At 37.7% G+C, this 15,936-nt stretch overlaps 1 protein-coding gene across 7 annotated transcripts in view; it reads right to left on the bottom strand.

The window, feature by feature from the left end:
* Window positions 1-15,936, bottom strand: part of HBP1 (HMG-box transcription factor 1) — a 31,252-nt gene that overhangs the window by 14,107 nt on the left and 1,209 nt on the right. The window contains exons 1-7 of one of the 7 annotated variants that reach the window (XM_033438892.2): window positions 12,073-12,309; window positions 10,999-11,112; window positions 7,632-7,815; window positions 5,271-5,499; window positions 2,325-2,463; window positions 1,653-1,764; window positions 1,452-1,564 (exon numbers count right to left, since the gene is read on the bottom strand). In XM_033438892.2, the coding sequence (XP_033294783.1) occupies window positions 1,452-1,564; window positions 1,653-1,764; window positions 2,325-2,463; window positions 5,271-5,499; window positions 7,632-7,815; window positions 10,999-11,076 (855 nt within the window). In that variant the 5' untranslated portion in view covers window positions 11,077-11,112; window positions 12,073-12,309. Of the gene's footprint in view, window positions 1-1,451; window positions 1,565-1,652; window positions 1,765-2,324; window positions 2,464-5,270; window positions 5,500-7,631; window positions 7,816-8,450; window positions 8,469-9,042; window positions 9,248-10,984; window positions 12,016-12,072; window positions 12,310-15,936 lie in introns of those variants that run through there. The other 6 variants (XM_049714916.1, XM_033438922.1, XM_033438899.2 and 3 more) reach the window with 6 other exon arrangements.

Genomic DNA, 15,936 nt, shown 5'->3' with positions numbered 1-15,936 from the left:
AATGCAGGGGACACACGTTCGATCCCTGGTCAGGGAACTAAGATCCCACATGCTGCGGGGCAACTAAGCCCGCGCACTCTGGAGCCCACACGCCACAACTAGAGAGAAGCCCGCGCGATGCAACGAAGAGCACGTGCTGCAACACAGCCAAATAAATACATAAATATTTAAAAAAAAAAAAAAAAAGAAAGAAAGAAAGATCTTGAATCTGGCAATCAAGAAAGGGTAGTAATACTCTTAAAAGGGGAAAAATGGACCTGGATGGGGAAGAAAAAGGTGAATCTAGTGTTGGCTATACTAGTAACTAGATTACAGAATCTTCTAATTCTTAGAGCTATAAGAATTTAAAGCTAATCCCAGTTCCGTCTTACAGATCAGGAAGGCAATACCCAGTGGGGTTGATAGACTGCCCAAGGGCAGTCATACAAATAGCTGCTGTCAGAGCCAGAAACAGCCCAGCTTTCCTGACTCCAAGAAAGACCAAAGCAGTTTCCACAGACCACCAAGGAGCTGCTGTCGACATTATCATCAGAGAAAAAGTGGTGAAGAGAGTGAGGAAGGGTAAAACCTTATTAACATTCAACATCATGGGCAGACAAGCCACCAGTCCAGACAGACAAGACATCAGAAGGAGAAGCAGGGCACTGCCATGCTACGCAAATCAAGGGTAGACAATCCACTATGTCAAACACTGCAGAAATGTCAAAAAGAACAAGCAGAAGTCTCTTTAGCAATCAAAATAAAACTAGTAACCTTTGAGACGATTTTAGTAGAGCAGCAGAGGCTGAAGTCGGACTACGGTGAACTTCACTATGTAATGCTTACAGCAAGAAGGGGAGACTGAAGGCCGCCAAGTCAGGACTCCTGTTCTCAAGAGACTCACTGGTAGGGGACAGCAGGCGCAGAACAGGAATTTTACACAAGCACACTTCACATGCCCAATTTCTCTGCCCACAATGGAGATGGAGAAATTGAAGATTTCAAAGATAAAGGTTTCATCCAACATTTATCCTACTGCTTGCTGCCCACTACTGCCTTTGCTTATCGACTTAGAAAACACCAGCATTTTAATGGGTCATTTTAAATGTAACTCGATCAATTCTCACTTATCCATAGGAGAATTAACCACTTTGTAGATTACCTAAGGTAAGGCTTTGGTTTATTTATTCATTTTGTGTTTAATGCCAGTTTAGTTTTCCCCAAAATAAAATGTGTAAAAAGTGCTAAGAAATACACTCTTGTTTCCATCTAAGAAAGCTTCATTATAAAGGTAAAACCTAAAGTCGCTTCTCCTCTCCATCGGGCTAAGCAACAGAGTCACAGGAGCTCCTCCCAAAATGTCAAATGTCATTTAAACATGGAAGCAAATGGGAGGATACACCTGCAGATTAATAACAAACCTATGTTCCCTTTTGAAAGACTTGTAAAAGTTTTAAGGATTTTAAATCAACCTTGTGAGTGCCCATCTGGAGATCTTCCTCATTATCGCAGCCTTCAGTTCTAGCAAAATCTTCCACATCCTGCCATTCCTTATTGCTTCCCTTATGAAAACACAGTCGTGTACCTACAGTTTAAGCAAAAAACAAGTATTAGATATGTGACTACTGTGCTTGCTACACAAATAAACTGTAAAGAATTCAAGCATTTTTTACCTTTCAAAAAACAGTGCCAAGCAGTCGAAGGCCAGGAATTGCACCACCCCAAGTCGTCATCATCCGAGAGGGAGGACATGCAGAAAATACCAGATTCTGACTCACTGCTTGCCTGTGGAAAAAATATTACAAACTTTCTAGGTTTTCTTTTGTAAGATGTATTTCGTTAATCTGTGTCTTCAGACTATCTATCTATCTATCTACCTACCTACCTAGCTACCTACCTACCTAGCTACCTACCTACCTAGCTACCTAGCTAGCTGGCTAGCTATGCCGGGTCTTAGCTGTGGCATGCCGGATCTAGCCCCCCGACCAGAGATCGAACCCAGGCTTCCTGCATTGGGAGCACAGTCTTAACCACTGGATGGCCAGGGAAGTCCCGAGACTTTCTTATTAGTGGATAACTTAATCATTCTAAACTTAGGGGGAAAAATCGCCTTCAAAAACTGAAGTTCTGGGAAGTTTTAGTTAAATGCATGTTCCCACTGGTAACAAACTTTCCTAACAGTTAATAGAGCTGTACATATAACTGAATCCAGATCAGCAGGAGAACAGCGAGAGAGACTATTTCCCATCTGCATGTGCTTCAGAAGAACTGCTTAGAGAGGGAAAGTTCATGTTTTTCAGCTGCTGTACAGATTTCATAAAGTTTAACCTCATGAATAAACTTACCCTTTCATGTCTGACTGGTGTTTGCTCCTTCCAGTGGTGATGAGCGAAGGCTGGCCCACCCTTAGAAGAGGACACCGGTGGAGGGCGCGCATAGGAATGTAAACTTTTGCTAGTAGCTATGATGTGTACAGGAGATGATCTAAAATAAAGAAACTGTTTTAACCACAAAGCAAAGGTCCTTAAAGTAAAGCTTTCCTTTTGGTGAACTTCATATTCATAACACCAATGTTATTACATATAAGACACCTCTGGGAAACACTAATAAAGACATCAGGGTTTCGTCTATAGTATGTTGTTCCTTAACATCTTACCCAAACCCCCTTTGCACATTTTAAACACTGTTTTTTTCAGATTAGATAATATACTTTAAATTCCAAACTACTGTTTCATTTACTCATTCACTCATTTTTATATCACTAAGCACATACAAGTGTGCAGTTTCATTCATGAAGGATGATACCCCCTTATGCAGGGCTCCCGATCCCTTTCTCTCTCCTACTGTGATGTGGTCACCAAATCTCGGCCCTCCAAGCTCAACGTGACCAACACGGAACTCTTTATCTACCAACCACCTGTATCACTGGGCAGATACAGTGAACTACCTGAAGCTAAAATGTTTAAACTTATTATAGTAGAAAACAGCCTATTTGCAAAGCATCTACACATAAAGCCAGCTACTTCTGCACCAGGATCACCTTAAAAAAGTAAGTTACCTCTTGCCCCGCTTTCCTGTCAAAAGTCTCTTTACCAGGCAGTGCTCCCTTCAGAGTACACGGGGCTCCCCAGAACACACTAAGATCCTTCCCCCACAAACATATAAGAGGGGTAACAGCAGCAAGCCCATAAAGGACGACCAGTAAGGTATACTGACTCGGGAGTCTGGAAAGCAGCAGAAAGGAAAATTTCAGGGTCTAAGAAGTAAATCTGAAGTGTCCCAAATCAGGACAATTCTGAGATGCCAACTAAGGATTTGGTCCTTAACAGAAAAATGTTTACACGTATCTGTACTAATCCTCTTTCTAAAAAGAGGAGGGACATCTTACTTTCCAATTCTTCCCTTATTCTCTGAGAAATCTGATTAGCCCTCATTTTTTTAAACTTAACATTTTTTATTATACCTTCGCAGAAATCAATTTTTAAACGAGGATCCATATATAAAACTGTACGTTGCTTTCACGTTCGTAACACTTCTTAAGTAAAAAGCCCTCAAATTTCCATGCATTTTAGCTTACTCTCCAATCAACTTTGGATTTCAAAATACAAATATTTCATCTTTGCCCACTTTCTTCTTTTTATTACACATTTACATCTTTATGAAGTATAAGAGGATGGCCAAACTGCTAAAAATTCCTTAAACTCATTCCTGCCTTCGTGACTAGTAAAAGAAAATGGGTTTATCAGTTCTTCTGTTTAACCATTTAAAAGACAAATAACAATGTAATGTTCTAAAATGTATATGGCCTAAATGTTCTGTAAAAATTAATATGCTGCATGTGCCTGAATCACTAACACCATGGTCTCTTCATCCCTCTATCTATGCAGGGATAATACAAATTTTACCTGTCCTCAAGCCCTTGGTACTGTACAGTTACAACTTCAGACATCCCAAGTTCAATAACTAACACAGTTTAACACTCTACAAGAAGTCACGAGAACAGCACTGACTGTCAGAAGGCAGGCAAGACAGCAGAGCGCGACTCTTGCTCTTGTTCCCTAGGGAGAAGGGAAGCATAGAAAATGCCGCAGAGAGTAATCTACATCTTTAGGGAGCTACTCCTTTACTTTTTTTTTTTTTAACATTAATTTTCTTCTGAGGGTTTTACTCAACTTTCCATGAACTAAATTATTAATCCTCATGAGCTTACTGTGAAAAATGAAAAGTACTCTCTCTAAACTAAAATCGGGGAAAAAAGTCCAATAGTAAAATCAGAGTTTTTTTTTTTAATTGTAAAGCAATTTTTCACTTTTTGACTATTAAGATTACAATGAAAACTGGGACAATAAAGGAAGTAATACTTTGAAAGGCAACTTTTCATTCTTGTGGAACTCTTCATGGATTAAACTGAAGTTAATTAAATTGAATTTGCTCTAATCAAAACCAATGACCTTGCTGAATAGAAGAAAAACAGCGTAACTTGCTGGGCTTCACACCTAACAAGTTTATTCTTTAGCAAAGAACTATACTAACTTAGGAACACTACCAAAATTCAGTTATTCCTACATCACCTATTATGGACTCTGGTCTACCCACTCACATGAGTGCAAACCTGGGTATTTTTTTCTCTTCCCTACAAACAATCATATTTATCTATGTCTTTTTACATAGCCAGTTTTATAATTTGGGGTATAATTAATAAAATATTATCCATTTAGGTATCTCTAGGAATATTAGTTGGAAGCTTCCATAATTTCATACCACCATTAATTCATTTTCTTAAACTCTGGTCTGGTTATATGAAACAGTGGTTTCTACCAATGGGAGTCTACTTTTGTAAGTTCAACATTTTAATATTAGCAAACATAAATAACATAAGGCCACATACACTGTGGAAAAAAATAAACCTAGACCAAAAGGAACCAAACTCAAGGTTGATAAAAGTTTAAAATATGTCTATTTTAATTATGATTCCTTAGACATATATAATTTTCATCTAAGTAGAAATATATAATAAAAGTATTCTTGGTCTGATGTATTTTTTTGATGACTTTAAACCATTTACAAATATTTTTGACTCTGCTGTTCTCTTATCACTTTTATCTAATTCTCAAAATATGAAATCATGACATTGGGTGAAACAGCTCTTTGATTATTTTAAGACAAAGAGCTTAATTCTAATGACTTTGATAAACCACTCATGAGATGGTCAAGATTACTTTTAACTCTAGAAAAAAAAAGCATTTTGTCATGATAAAAGTTTTCAATTAAAATACAGCCAATGTTCCCACCTGTTGTAAAATGAGCACTGCATAAGTGGACTTTGTGGACTGGTGGCGATATTTGCTAATTCTGTTAGCCAATCCACCTCATTTTCACGGTAAGTGTTTTCTGATATTTCTGAGGTATTTTGGTTCCAAGATGGTCTTGGATATTCTTGATGTGACACATCTGAACTTAGCTGGTATATGGCAGATTGAGTAGGATCACTCTGAACAGCCTGAAGTTCAGGAAGATCATCTGCAAATAAGCACACTCGAAATTATAAGAAGGAAATTACTAATACAGGGAACAATTCTACAATCACACCTGGAAGACAGGTCCTCAAATTTAGCTAATTAATTTTGTGAGAGGAAACGTGTAAATTCTAAATGTTTTCTTGAATGAAAACAAGTTTCAACTGAAAAAAAAAATGACATCTTATACATTTAAGGGCCAACAGAGTCTGACAGAAAAGTAAACCTAGCAAATGTAAATGGATTAATGACTTCACTACTCAAACCATGTAACTACCACAACTGTTCACCAACTGTTCTGTTTGTGTTTTCTGACTTTTCCCCCCAGTTTTTTATAGCTCACCTGGGAATAATCCATATACCACTGAGACATTTTTATGTTAACATGTTAGAGGAAAAAGGCGTTTTATGGGTACACAGATGTACTTATTGTTCACACACTTGAACCTGTTCAACAAGATTACTGCAATATATGAAAACAACAATTTTCAAAGATGAAACCTAGATCATACTATATATTTTCAGGTACTACTTGTTAGACTTTATCTATGCTAAATTATTTCTTTTTAATGAGAAAGTCTGAACTCAGTAATATTTATTACTTATTTTTTTCCAGAAAGTGTGTTCCCGAAAGGTAGTTCATGACAGACTCTCAGCTACCCAAGAAAGAAAACTAGAAATAGTACCCAAGGACCACTCATGTACATGCCAAGGCTATGAACACTGTAAGATAGACTGAATTCTAAAAAATTGAATTAAAAATTAAAGAAAAAGAAAGGAGGGGAGAAAAAGCATCTTGCAGGCCTTAAAAAAGAAAAACCACCACCAAAACAACCCTCTTTGAAACACATACCTACAAACTCTACAGATCCACTGGGTCTCTTCAATACATGTCAAAAAACTCTTCCAGTCTTGAGAGTTCTCCTAAACTGTCACTATAAAAGTACATACTCCTAATTCCTATTCAGGGGAATATCCCAGAATAGCTCACTAAAACAGAAATGTCTTACAAGTACTGATTCAAGACACCTATTCATAAAAGTGACTAGAAGGTATCCCCCCCTTCACAGAGCAGCTAAAATATCACACCAACTTAAGACAATTCCACTCTGTAATTCTCACGGTGGTGGAGCCGTTTCCCTTCCCTCACTGCCAACACTGTTCTTTGACTATCTTTATTTACTGTAAAGGGTTCATTTCTGTCTTTCAAGTTACGGAAACTACTTTTAAACTGAAGTCATGAGGGGTGGTACAAGTTTTTGACCCCCTGAGCCCTAGGTTCCTGATTTCCTCCTGAAACCTAAAATGTGACAATGGAGGAATCAACTACCTGATTGAACTGGGGCTTCTTGCTCAATAGTAACCACTCCTCAATGAATATTCGGGCCCAGCAATCTCTTAGCATTCAAACAGGTTATGTCCCAAGACCTTTAAGATCTCCAAATTTCCAAAGAAGACTCCAGCATATAACCTCCTTTACTTCATCATTTATAAAATGAGGACACTCACATCTCAGGTTTTTGGGAACATCAGAGAGAAATGCATATTAAATGGGAACAAAGCCAAGGTGAAAAGTTGGCAGCAAGCCAAGATCACTCTTCACCTGTTCACTGTCTCCAACAGCGAGCTCAAAGCAATACGATTCAGAGTCATACCTCAACAAACCTACACACTTCTACAGGTCACGTATCTTTGGAGTAGCTCAGCAGTAGTGATAATCACAAATGTCAGATCCTCAAATTTCAAGGGTCCACTGTAATTTCCCCATCATACCAACAAACCAGGCGTGAATAGTGGCCAGCATAATTTGCTGAGCTCACATGGATATTTCAAAAATAACATCTTTTGAAAAGCCACACAGCAAGGTTTTCATAAGGTGTTCAAAGGCTCATCTTTATCCACAAAGGCAGTTTAGTTTGAAAATTTGTAAATGAGTCTCTATGATAACCATAAATAGCCCCAAGTTAGGTTGGTTTTAAGTAATACTTCACAAGCAATAATAAGAGAACACTGAAAACTTCTGATGTACAAAAACTTGACATACTTTTTATCAGTTCAAGGTAGGTGGAAAAGCTAGCTAAACATGAAAATTAATCTGAATCTCAGTGAGATTCCTAAGAACTTCATTTTGTTTACCAAGCTCCATGTGCTCATCACAAGAGTTGTATCCAGGTGAGGATGGCAAATTTTCATTACACTGCAGCAACTCCAATGAGTCATTCATTCCTGAAGCTCTCTTGTCCATTACTAGCAGGAGTTTCTGTACTGCATTAGGCACCTGATTTGTCTTCACTTCCCACACCATGTTATGGTGCTCCGACTTAAAAATAATATAAGAAAAAAATGTCAAGTCATATGATTTGGAAATAATGTAAGTATAAAATAATGTAAGTATAAAGTCAATCAGAGACATCACAATGTTGTATCTTTAATCACACATTGCTATCTGTATCCCCCTCAAAACCTTTAGACATGGACGACTGAAGGTCTATTCTATTTTGCACATTTTTTGGAAGATTCTATTTTAATTTCTCTAGTATTAGCAACTGTGTTCATTATTTTGTTTTCTCATCTTCTGAAAGTGAACAAGTTTAACGAACTTAAAATTACAGTCTCTAACGAATATTTTTAAAAGTTTCTTGGGACTTCCCCAGCAGTCCAGTGGTTAAGACTCCAGACTTCCACTGCAGCGGTCGCAGGTTCGATCCCTGGCCAGGGAACTAAAATCCCTCAAGCCGCGTGGCAGGGCCAAAACAAAACAAAACACAAAAAACAAAACAGACAAAAAAATAAAATAGAAAAGAGTTTCTTAAAATGGCCATATACTGTACTTCTTATAAAAATAAAAATGTTTTCTTAATGAGAATTTGGGACCTAACCATACTAAAAAGATACCTGACCTTCTGAATAGGCTACAATTTTTACAAAGATTAATAATATAAAATGTGGTTATACCTTTTACACTCTTGCCTTTGGATGATGATCAAATCTGTTATTTAACATGGGTGACAGAAGCAGCAAGATTTCCTGATTTCTCACTACTCCAAATCTCATTTTTTAGAAGTTCTAATGAGTTAATATGAAATACACAAAAAATTCTAACATATAGTTTTTTTTCCTCAAAATAAAACAAAATATACTGCTCTTAAAAGTCAACAAAAGTCAGGAACTCCCTGGCAGTCAAGTGGTTTGGATATGGCGCTAACTACTACCGGGGTTAGCCGAGGCCTGAGTTCGATCCCTGGTCAGGAAACTAAGATCCCGTGGTGTGACCAAAAAAAAAAAGTACCATAAAAGTCAGGTACCCTAGCCCAGGATGATCAAAAAATGCAGTGAAAGGACATTTATACCAGAGCTTTCTAAGCCATGTCATAATCACCAACAAACACTGACAGATTTTTTTCTACAAAGGCTTTTCCAATGAACTTTTAAATCATGAAATGTTATCCTGACTATAAAATATATGACCACTGTGGAAAAAAATGAAAAAAGCTTTTCTTAAAAAATAAAAGGAATATAATAATTATCTCTCTTTTAAAAAATTTACTTTTTATTTATTTATGGCCGCGTTGGGTCTTCGTTGCTGAGCGTGGGCTTTCTCTAGTTGCGGCGAGCGGGCTTCTCATTGCGGTGGCTTCTCTTGCTGCAGAGCACGGGCTCTAGGCACGCAGGCTTCCGTAGTTGTGGCTCACGGACTTAGCTGCTCTGTGGTATGTGGGATCTTCCTGGACCAGGGCTCGAACCCGTGTCCCCTGCATTGGCAGGTAGATTCTTAACCACTGTGCCACCGGGGGAGTCCCTATAATAATTATTTCTAATCCCACCAACCCGAGTTAGATACTGTGACATTTTGATGTACTATCTTACAATCCAATCTCTTTTTCATGCACAGACCTACGTTTTACCTAAATAAAATCATTTATTTTTCTTCATACTTCATATTATATATATTAATAGTTGAGACCTTTTCCTTAACATAAGTTCATAAGCACTTTCCTATGTCATTAATTTTTTCAAAGATCTATTTTAAATAGTTAAATAATATACATCATCAGGATGTACCAAAATTTATTTATCCCTCCTACTGCTAAACATATTCCCAGTTTTTCCAATCTTCTAAATAACAGTGAATTTACATTCTTTTTTTTTAAGTATTTGCTTATATCTGGTTATTTCTTTAGATTCCGAGAGACAGATTAGTAGTCGGATGGCAATTAAACATCTTAAGGCTTTTGACACATACAGCCAAATTGACCACTGCCTTACTTTATTTCTAATATTTTATTTCAGATGCTTTCTGCCTGTACTCCTCAAATATTACCCATTTCTTGGGCACTTAGAGCCTTACACAATACCGACTGTGAGATGTAGTATGGAGTAGTGAAAAGGGCACTGGGGTAGGTGGAAGGAAACAGGTTTGATACCAGCTTAATCACTTACTAAATCTATGAACTAAAGTGACTGAGCTTCAATATCTCCATCTGAAAACAGGGCTAATGACTCCTGCTCTTTTCTTCTTAGAGCAGTTGTGAGGATGAAATGAAACAAAGTGAGTAAAAAAAAAAAAAAAAAATGTAAAATGACTTTAAAAAAAACTTTTTTATCCCTAGACTGACATAGGGCAATATTATGCATACTATGGGCACTTCATGTTCTAAACAGGATAGTTATTGAAAACAGTTAACAACAGGAGACCAGACAACTAGCTATTCAGCTTCGGTAATTTCCTCCCTGGGAAATCTGACAAGTTATCCAACACATCTCAATAAAAAGTCACAGATCATACCACTACTTTAAGCAAATAACAGTTTATCTAAAAGATGTTTGAAGCATTCCCAACAAATGAACACTTTTCCAGTAGGTACAAGCTATTATGTAGTGATTAATCACAGTCTTATGATATAGTTACAGCAAATCTGCTAGGGTATAACAAATAATTTCCTACAAAATTGGTGGCTACAAGAGATATGGTAACACAAATCGACTTCTCAAGCGTAAGTAGCCAAATCCTGATTCTGAGCCTCCACCTTCTCGTTGCAAAAGCCAAGCAAACTTAGCTTGATCTGAGATTCTCGACCCTAGTGGCACACAGAACCATGTCTGCTTCAAACCAGTGATGCCCAGGCCCCACCTTCCTTCCGAAGCAAGTGGTTTATTTGGTCTGGGGTACAACCCTGGTGCACTGGTTTTTACTTGTTTTCTTTCAAAAGAACCCCTGGTGTGTTGTGAGAACCAGCAGGCTAAAAACGACTGCCACATTCCTTTTTATGTAAATATATGTGTGTGCGTATATATATATTCATTTATTTAATACATATTATGTACAAGGCACTATACTAGGTGCATCGATGAACAGCTTATCATGAATCTCAAGGAATCTTCACTTTAGTGGAAAGATATAAGCAAATGACCATAGTTCTACAAAGCCAGGGCTTGGCTATGAATGGGTAAAAAAGAAGGATGGGAGGCTCCCAATGAGAGAAACTCACACGAGCAAACTCACACAGTTAGCAAAGGACTGGATGAAATCAGAAGAACATAGAAGCCAGTAGGCAGGATGGCCTTTGTGTCTCCTGGTCATCCATCAATACTAAGGCTGGGATCAGAATCTTCAATCCTAATTTAGGAAAACTGGTTAGTTGGTTTGTTTTTTGTAGACAAGGGTAAGTAAGGACTTCGACAGTAGACTACTGAGTTCATATTATATTTGCTACTTGCCAGCTATGTGCCCTGGACAATTTTTTTAAAATCTTTATGACTTGTTTGTAAAATGTAAATAATAAAAGCATCTGTATAGGTTGTTGTAAAAACTCAGTGAACTCATAAATGTCAAAAGCTTACAGTAGTGCCTAACAGAGCAAATTCTCAATGTAGACTGGCCAGTATTATTATTAGCAACTAGCAGACAATGGGAACCACTGCATACTTTTGAACAGAGGTCTAACATGATCAGAACCACACTTTAAACATTTTTTTGAGTCTATTTAAAAAACCATACTGAAACACGGTATGAGTCTGCAGGAACATCTATAACAAATATTTAAGGGAGAGTGTATTAAGAGTAGAGTATATTCACATTCCCAATTTCTGTCTATGCCACTCGCTCCCAGCCTCCTTTGAGAGTTCTCATGAGGGACTTCCCTGGTGGTCCAGTGGTTAAGACTCTGAGCTTCCACTGCAGGGGGCCTGTCAACGGGAAGATCCCGCATGCCCTGCCTTGTGGCCAGAAAGTCCTCATGAAAGAAACGGTAATTGGTAGTATCAGTGCAGACTCCTTGTTTAGTAATGCCCCAAACATGAGAGAAACTAGTTATTCTGTGTAAGTTCTTGGAACAATCAATATTAAGTTTAGATGGCAGATTTTAACCCTTCCCATAGAAAACTTTTCAACATCTTAAGTACGGAGAACACAATTCATCATCCTGACTTAGTGACTCAAACTCCGTATCAACATCTGTACATGCCTCATATACAGATGTGATCGGCCTAAGTCAGCCCAAGTTGTAATCTTAAACTTGAAAAATTTCTCACTTTTCCCCTTTATTATGAAATTCAGAGTTGCGATATTCATGTATACCTGTCCTCAGAGCTCTCCTTACGGGTAGGAAGCAGAGCTGCAGTTAGTTTGTGGTGTCCTCCCCCTCCCTCTGCAGAGCCCTTTGGTTTTCTCATTCTTCCCAGATAGGTTCGCTCTCCGCCTCAGCAGGTCCCGGGTGCCCGGTCACCATTCACTCTGCACTCATATCTCCTTGCAACTTCTAGCATTTCTTCAGCACTGTGTCTTAGTAAGCTACCAACATCTCATCACAATACTCTTTAAATGAAGTTGGAAAAAAACATTTTAGTTTCAAAGCAAGTAACAAAAGGGACCAAATAGGGCTTCCCTGGTGGCGCAGTGGTTGGGAGTCCGCCTGCCGATGCAGGGGACGCGGGTTCGTGCCCTGGTCTGGGAGGATCCCACATGCCGCGGAGCGGGTGGGCCCATGAGCCATGGCCGCTGAGCCTGCGCGTCCGGAGCCTGTGCTCCACAACAGGAGAGGCCACAGAGGTGAGAGGCCCGCGTACCGCAAAACCAAAAGGGACCAAATAAATATTTGTTGAACTTGAGTTCTATGTGTTTTCACGTCTCATTGCTCAAGACTATCAAAAGTCTGGTCTTGAGATAGTGGAAGTTTTCCTTCTGTAAACCTCCTGTACAGTAAACGGGAGCCTAGACTTCAAGTCAACAGACTTGAAGTTCACCTGCTAGCCAGGTAACCTGGGGCAGGTCGCTTAATCTCAAGGTGCCTCTACTTATCTCACAGGGCTATTGTGAGAATTAAATAAAATACATGAAACCAAAATTCAAGCCCATACACAAACGTAAGCTTTTTGTCTCTCAGTTTTCTGTCAAATTATAGTATTGGGGGGAAACAAGGCCTCTGATACCCTACAGGAACACCAGAAGAGTCCGTACTCAAAAATAACTCCCCACATACACCAATTTAGATATTCATTATGATAAACAAGCTCCTCTTTCAAATTTCTCCTGGTAGAGCTAACGCTATTGTTCATTCATGCTTTTGAATACCACTTTGGTATTACAGGATTGGACATAGCTCATCTTGTGTTTAGTTAACTCTGTACATGTCAACTCTTCACTAGATCTGTGAATTCTCAAAAAGGAAGAGTAAAACTCTCCAGCAGTTGTACTTTGAAATGTCATGTTCAATATTACAAATTTTTATTTTATTGAGTGGGGATGAGAAGGCCCTACTGCATTTGTTTTGCAAACTTTCAGAAGTAAATATCCACAAAATCTTAGGAAGAGATGCCTAAAAATAGCCAAGTCTCACTGAATGAAAAAGAAGGAAATTAGGTTTTACTAAATGTCTACCTACTATGTGCCAAGCATTTCCACATACTTCATTTAATTTTGTATAAACTTCAAAACAGCTCTGAACAAAGTATTACTCTGGATGAGGAAGCACTTCCCTGGAGGCCCAGCGGTTAAGATTCTGCCCTCCCACTGCAGGGGGCACAGGTTTGATCCCTGGGTCAGGGAACTAAGATCCCGCATGCCGTGCAGCACAGCCAAGAAAAAATATATATATAATAATAATATTCTGGATGAGAAAAACAGGGCTCTAATGACTGAATGGGACCATTTTCTCTTCAAAAAAAAGAAACTGAGAAAAAGGACAAAAGGGATAGACCAACATAAGTTAGACATCTAATTTCAACTACGTTCAAGTGCCAATTCTTCCCTGACTCCTTATCTTTCCATCCTCATTATGGACATCAAGGAAAGGATCTTCTACATGCCCTCCCTTAATCCTGAAGAACTTCTATATCAAGCTCAAACTGTTTGTGGGGAGAAGGTGAAGAGACAGTAATTTGCAATTACTTTATAACTCTAACATGAGGAATTGAAGTGGTATTTAAAATGGATTACATAATTCCAAGCTAAAAGAAGCCTCCATAACAAACTATATTAAACATAACTTTCTACACCAAAAGCAGTCGAAGCCTTAATGTAGTTCTTTTAGAATATTTCCAATGAAACTTCAAACAAAAGATTTCAGAGAAATGTTTCTACAACTCTAGTTTGCCACAGTGCTGAGGTAAAAAAAAAAAAAAAAAAAATCCACACCCCAACAGTGGGTGGTATTCTTTCCATAAAATATATTACTGTAGAGCATCACTTACCATCTATATGACTCTGAACAGTTGAACTTCTATGCCTCAGTTTTCTTCTTTCTAAATGGGACCAGCACCTGTCTACCTTTCATAGTTATTGGAAGTATATAAGACACTACATCACACACCCTTACCTGGTTCCAAAGCATTCTCCTACCAATCAGTCGCCCAGTGCCAAATACATCTATATAAGCTCTTATTAATTTTGTGCTGACTTGACACAAAATACTGAAATTGATGAAGATAACAGCAAACCCCTAACACACCACTACAAGCTATCCACAAACCTGTTAAAAAGAGTACTGTCAATTCACATAGTACTTAAGATGAGTCACTGTATGAAAAAACCTTTAAATCATATATGAAAGAATTCTTACATGAAATTTATTTTCCCAAACTTGATTGTAACCGTAAAAAATTTCACATTACGTATAACAACTTGTGGAAGAAGCTTTTCTAAACTACTACCAGTAACTTCTAAAAATTCAATCAACTATATTATAGAAGAAAATTATTTTTCTATTTTGTCTACAGAAAAGGACAGTGTAAACTATGATATGAAATACCAAAGTAAATGCAGATCAAAATATGACGGTATATGACTATTACTGATGGGTCAGGCATAAACAAGAATATACAGAATATCATTGTTAATAAAGAATATCACTTTTCCTCAATTTTGTGATATACAAACGTATTTGTCAGCTTAAAAAAATTTGTTGTGATTTATTTTCTCATTCTAGATAAAAGTTCGCCTTCATACTCAAAAGATAATACATGTAAAATACCTGGCATTGTCTCATTAACATGGTACTAACTTATCATAATTTATGGCAAAAAAAGTACTAATATTTTCATTTCAAACAGAAACACAGCAGACCAGCTAGCAATTCTCCCTCAAGGGCCTTCAAGGTCTAGCAGTTTATTCATTCATAAAGCCCGTTAGCCTTCATCACAGAGCATTTGGATAGTGAGGAAAACGTCCAAAGAAATTAAAATACAGCGGAGGAGACAACTCTTAAAGCGACAGTACCATGTTTGAAGTCTGAGAAGCAAGCACTGTGAAACATGGGAAATCTTGGGAAATCCCGGGAGAAGGTAACTTTTAAAATAACATACGCAGTAGAAGTTTGAGAAGTGAACAAGGGGGAAGAGTTTTCCAGGCTGAAAAAGGTAATGGGGCTTATGAAATTAAATAAAATGGAAACTAGAAAGTGAAATCAAAATTTCATTCTGTAAATAATATATTAGTCAAGTTAGAATAAACAAAAACTATTGTTTTAAAGTACTTTGCTATAAAGTGGCTAAACGGCTTCCTCAAAAGTATAAAGTAGCTCAAAAACTTAATGAGTGTATTTAATTCTTTTGAATATAATTCAAATTTCCTTAAAACTTTGTCAACAATTACCTGCTCAGCAAGAACTAAGTAGTTTAATCATGGAAACTCAACAGTTGACCCTAACACTCTCGTTAGCAAGCCAAAGCAGAAAATATCAAAAACAATAACAAAAAGCAACGACGGAAAGAACTAGAAGTACATCACAAATGTAGATCATTATCAATAGTTAAACAATAGAAAAGTATTTACAAATGTTAAAATTATTTTAATTCTCAAAAGGTAACTTTAATTTCAAGACCACTGCTGGGAATCACCTGTTATTGCTAGTTAGAGGGAAATAAACCTAAAGCACTTAGTCTAAATTGTTGGTAGGACGCCAACACTTTGCAGTATATACACAACTCCCTTTTACCCTCCTCCCTT

The sequence above is a fragment of the Orcinus orca genome, chromosome 9 (genome assembly GCF_937001465.1).
Source record: "Orcinus orca chromosome 9, mOrcOrc1.1, whole genome shotgun sequence".
NCBI classification, from domain to species: domain Eukaryota; kingdom Metazoa; phylum Chordata; class Mammalia; order Artiodactyla; family Delphinidae; genus Orcinus; species Orcinus orca.
The sequence above is the reverse complement of the archived record's forward strand: the minus strand, read 5'-3'. Positions and strand labels throughout refer to the sequence as shown.